The 4,579-nt window shown below is 45.5% G+C and overlaps 1 protein-coding gene across 1 annotated transcript; it reads right to left on the bottom strand.

Annotated features, from left to right (window-relative positions):
* Positions 1-6: 6 nt before the first annotated feature.
* On the bottom strand, positions 7-4,579 carry umps (uridine monophosphate synthetase). Its single transcript, XM_005743734.1, has 10 exons — positions 4,136-4,579; positions 3,343-3,496; positions 2,871-2,995; positions 2,574-2,761; positions 2,376-2,467; positions 2,080-2,240; positions 1,883-2,000; positions 1,612-1,787; positions 1,406-1,520; positions 7-947 (listed from the first exon to the last, which is right to left on the bottom strand). The coding sequence occupies exons 1-10, from the start codon at positions 4,283-4,285 to the stop codon at positions 769-771; spliced, it is 1,458 nt and encodes a 485-aa protein (XP_005743791.1). The 5' UTR covers positions 4,286-4,579; the 3' UTR covers positions 7-768.

Genomic DNA, 4,579 nt, shown 5'->3' with positions numbered 1-4,579 from the left:
CTGTTTGTGAACACGTGAAGACTAATGAAGAACCTCTGTGAATTAAAAATGCCCTGAACTTGAAGCTTGAACTATTAGTGTCCTTCTTCTTCTTCTCCAATTCAGGGTCACGCAGGGATTGGAGGGTATCCCAAGTTTGTGGAGTGCGGGAGGAAGTCTGAGAGAACCCCTGGAAGCCCAGAAAGAACGAACAAACCCCAAACAGAGCCCCCTGCTGGCTGGTGATTCAAACGCAGGAGACAGAGCTCACAGTCACACCACCCCCACAAAATATTGTAGCATTTCTATCTAGTGTTTTAGCACTGATATAACAGCATGCAAGGGGTGGTGGTTTTGTGACCTAGACAGAGCTACACGATGTGGTCATTTTCGTGCTGTAAGAGACATCCTGCACTATTTTAAGTGAATCCCCATTTCGAAATCATCACTGTAGTACTCAGACCGGAGGAATGACCTCAATCCATTATTTAAAACCAACTACTGAAACCTGATCAGAAAAAACATTGAGATTAGAAATCAGTTCAAGTTGTGCAACAAATTTAAAAGGAATGAATCACAAACATTTAAAGCAGCAGATCAACAGTAAAACGCACACCTGCCAAGAACACGCTCCAAGTGTCAAACACTGTAGTGTTGCACACTGATGTGGCAGTGATACCTGAAGTGAACGGTAGCGTGTGCATAATTACACGCTGCCTTCAAAACACTCTGATCAGCTGCACAGGTCCTCGTCACAGGTGCACTCTGAAACTCGAGTCAGAGAGTTACTTAGATGCTGCTCTGGCCCGCTCTCTTTCTGTAAGCATCCCAGCCCGACTTCCTGTACAACTCCGCAGCTTCCACCCTATCAGATGCTGCCAAAATGCCTCGTCCCACGATGATGACATCAGAGGCTTTGCTGTAGATAACTTCCTCTGGAGTGGTGTACTGCTGGCCCAGCAAATCTCCTGTAAGGGGGGAGGGAGGCCGAGAAGGGAAAATAGGTTTAGAGGAGACTGATACAGACTTTGGGAGATCAGCAATAGCAGGGGCGGCAGTAGTTTCATGTACTACAGCACCACCCTGTGTTAGAAATGAGTCATGGCACCATAAAGAGGCAAAAAGCGGAGTGCAAGGCTGCCTGAGGTGCAGTTTGGCCTGAACTTTATAAAAACCTCGAACGAGTTAACACAACTCTCTGAATCTCCTGATGGGACGTGTGTGATTCCTCGGGTTACAACAACAAGGGATGTAGCACTGAGTGCATGCACTGTGTATCCATGTATCTTCAGTAGGGTGGATTTCATATAGACAGTGCATTCACAACTCACTTCGTAGTTCTTTTAGTATGATGAATATAAGTGGAAAAAATGATGATAAACAAAGAAACGTCAGCTCAAAGTTCAGTAAAAGTTGTCAGACTTACCTCCAGCCTGCATCTGCACTCCGGGGGTCACGTGGATGAACTCTGGCCTCTCTGTGAGCTTAGTGCCACAGATAAACCCAATCACAAAGTCCGAGTGCTCCTCTGCCATTTGCACCTATGAAAACACAAAGCAGCTGTAAACTGAAAAGAACACAAAGCACATGTAAACAAACTTAGAAGAAGAGCACACGCAGAAATGAGCTCACCACAGCCTTCATGTATTCACCAGCAGCCAGCGATCCCTGGGAGCTCATCTGAGCTATGAGCAAACAGCCTCGGGCCAGAGGCTTCCCTACAGCGCTCAGACCTTTCACCACTCCCGGCCCCGGCACTGCGTGGGCATTCACTATGTGGGACCACGATGAAATCTGGTACAAACCACCTGGAGAAAAGACAAGATCACAGCGTTCGACTACTTTGGAGACATTTTTAAGTCACTTTGAATTTACACGACCAAAAGACGTGAAATCGTCTCACCCTCATACTGATGCTTGACTGTGTTCCCGATGTCAGCGAACTTGCGATCTTCAAAGATAAGAAAGTTGTGCTTTTCTGCCACGGCCTGCATTTTCTGAATAAAGGCTAATGTGTAGTCCTGTTAACACATATGGAAAAAAACCATCAGTTTGTTTGTTGCATGTACAGATTTGAGGTTTTAGTTGATCCCGCTGTACCTGGAGGATGTCTACGTGGGTCTTCAGCATGCAGATCTTTGGACCGAGCGACTCGGCCAGCTGGAGCAGCTCATCGCTGCTGGTTACATCAGCAGACACACAAAGATTGGACTGTTTCTCCTCCATAATCTTCAGCAGCTTTGATGCTAGAGGATGGATGTCTGCAGACAACAGAAGGAAAAGAAAATGAGAAAAGAAAAGAGCAAGAGCAGACACAGCACGTGTGTGGAGCTCAATGAAAACACCACCAGTCTCTGTTTTGACGTGAAATAACTAAATAATTTAAGACTACATACTTGGTAACTTGGCTCTTTCTGAATAACTGAGCTCCAGCTTCTGTTCCACACACAGCTTCTTGCTGGCTGGAGAGTCTGTGCCATTCTTGGGCCTGAGAGTGAGTCAAGGTGACAGTTTCACCAGACAGTTTCTAGATTGTAGCGTAATGCAAGCAGACACACCAGCTACACCGGGGGAAAACATCTGGAGAGTTGTACCTGAAAGTGTTGTTGTCCCGGATGAACTCGAGGACAATCTGGGCGGTTTGGGCGTCGATGCGTTCGGCTGCCTGTAGCACACGGAGCAGCTGAGATATGGAGATGATGGGATGGAGCTTGATTCCCTTTGATGCCAACATCTCCACGCCACCTTGCTCTCTGTCCATTAGCACAATTGCATCCGTCACCTTGAATAAAAACATGTCAGAGGTCATTCTTGTGTATTGCTGCTCTTGATGACGTCAGTGCAGCGTAACTATGATATTATTATCTTTACTGTAAGGTTAGATTCTGGACCTTCAGTCCCTCTTTGTAGAGCACTTCAGCAGTCTCCAGGATGCTGGTGCCGCTGGTCACCGTGTCCTCAATGATCAGGCACGTATCCCCCTGACGGAACGACCCCTCCACCAGCCGTTTGGTTCCTGAAGCAGAGTTACAGAAGGCAAATACTGAAGGACAAACTTACAGTAACTCTCAAACTATGAAATATTAACCAACAATATAGCATGCAAGATGAAGCACGCACTTTCTTGCTTTGCATTTTATTTTTTTGGGTTGGTTTACGCAGGTTCTGTACCATTGAACTGGGATTTCAGAGAGTTTAATGTCTGCCTACACCGGACACCTGTGTATTCATGCACACCTCAGCGGGGGTACTGCCTGAGGCTTCAGGTCTTTCAAACATCTGGACAGCAAGTTTAATCAGAGCCTGTAGTGGCAGCATTGTTTTTTATTTTTTTGAAAACCTGATCAGCTGAGAGCGGCTCACCGTAGTCCTTGGCCTCCTTCCGCCTGATGAGCATGGGCAGTTCATGTCGTGAGCAGATAATTGTGGCCAAAGGCAAGGCTGTGTAAGGAACCCCACACACAGAGTCGAACTGCAGACCCTCTTCCTGCACTCGCTCGTAGATGAGATTTGCCACCTGGAAGTAAAAAGCAGTAGTTTGGGTCTGTTGTCAGAAAAAAAGACCAGTTTAGAGTGATGTGTTGCAGATGATGAACTTCTAATAAAATGTTAATCAGAAAGCTGATACAGTTAAATGACCGGCTGTTTAAGGCTGAATGGTTTGAAACGCTGATCAAATCAAATCAATTTATTTATATAGCACTTTTCACAGGATAAAAACCACAAAGTGCTTCACAGTAATATAAAACAGAAATACATAAAATACATTAATAATAAAACACACAGCACAAATCTAATTAAAAGCCAATCTAAATAAATGAGTCTTATCCTGAGTGACTTGAAGAGCGGTTGTGCTTCAGAAAGCTGCTGATTCCTGTAACGATTATTGAGGCTGGAGTGAGTGATTAGCTGGTGAGGTCCAGTCTTATCTGTTTTAACTGTTATTTTCCGTGAAAGGAGGGGATCCCTGAAACTCAGTCATTGTGTCTGCTGCATTACCGTGAAATAAACCACGTGAGTATGAATATTACACAGGAACTGACGAGTGCCTACACAGATACTTTTGCCTTTAAAAAGTGCATCCGGCAGACGTTTCGTGTGTCCGGTATCGCTTTAAGCTGTTCTGTTCTGCAGTCACGAAGACAGCACGTGTTACCTGGTTCATGAGCGCGGGGTGGGACACGAGCACCCTCAGGTCGATATAAATGGGTGTCATCAGGCCGCTCTTCAGCTTGTATTCCCCGAACTTCACTCCGTTCACGTCGTGGAGCTTCAGGATTAAACTATCAATTGAAGCGCCGTCCATTCTCTCCGTATTTACGAGCTTCGGCTGCACTTTCACTCGTCCTCAAAACTTGCTCGTCCAATTCGCGCTACCCCAGTTACGGTAACACAAAAACTTCCGCTAAACCTTTCAGAATAAAAGCGTCAATGTCCGTTTTAAGAGCTTTTAATGTTTACAGATCAAATGTCGCGTAGCTCAGTGAAGAAACGTGAAGAAGCCTGATAGAAAGAATCGTTGTTTGTGAAAGTTCAAAAATGAAGACTCGAATAAATAACGTTGCGACAGGCTGCTGTCCAGCCTCTCAGCTGTGATAGG

Source organism: Pundamilia nyererei, unplaced genomic scaffold (genome assembly GCF_000239375.1).
Source record: "Pundamilia nyererei isolate P.nyererei 1_Seehausen unplaced genomic scaffold, PunNye1.0 scaffold00135, whole genome shotgun sequence".
Lineage (NCBI taxonomy): Eukaryota > Metazoa > Chordata > Actinopteri > Cichliformes > Cichlidae > Pundamilia > Pundamilia nyererei.
Note: the sequence above shows the minus strand (reverse complement) of the source record. Positions and strands in the feature narration are given on the sequence as shown.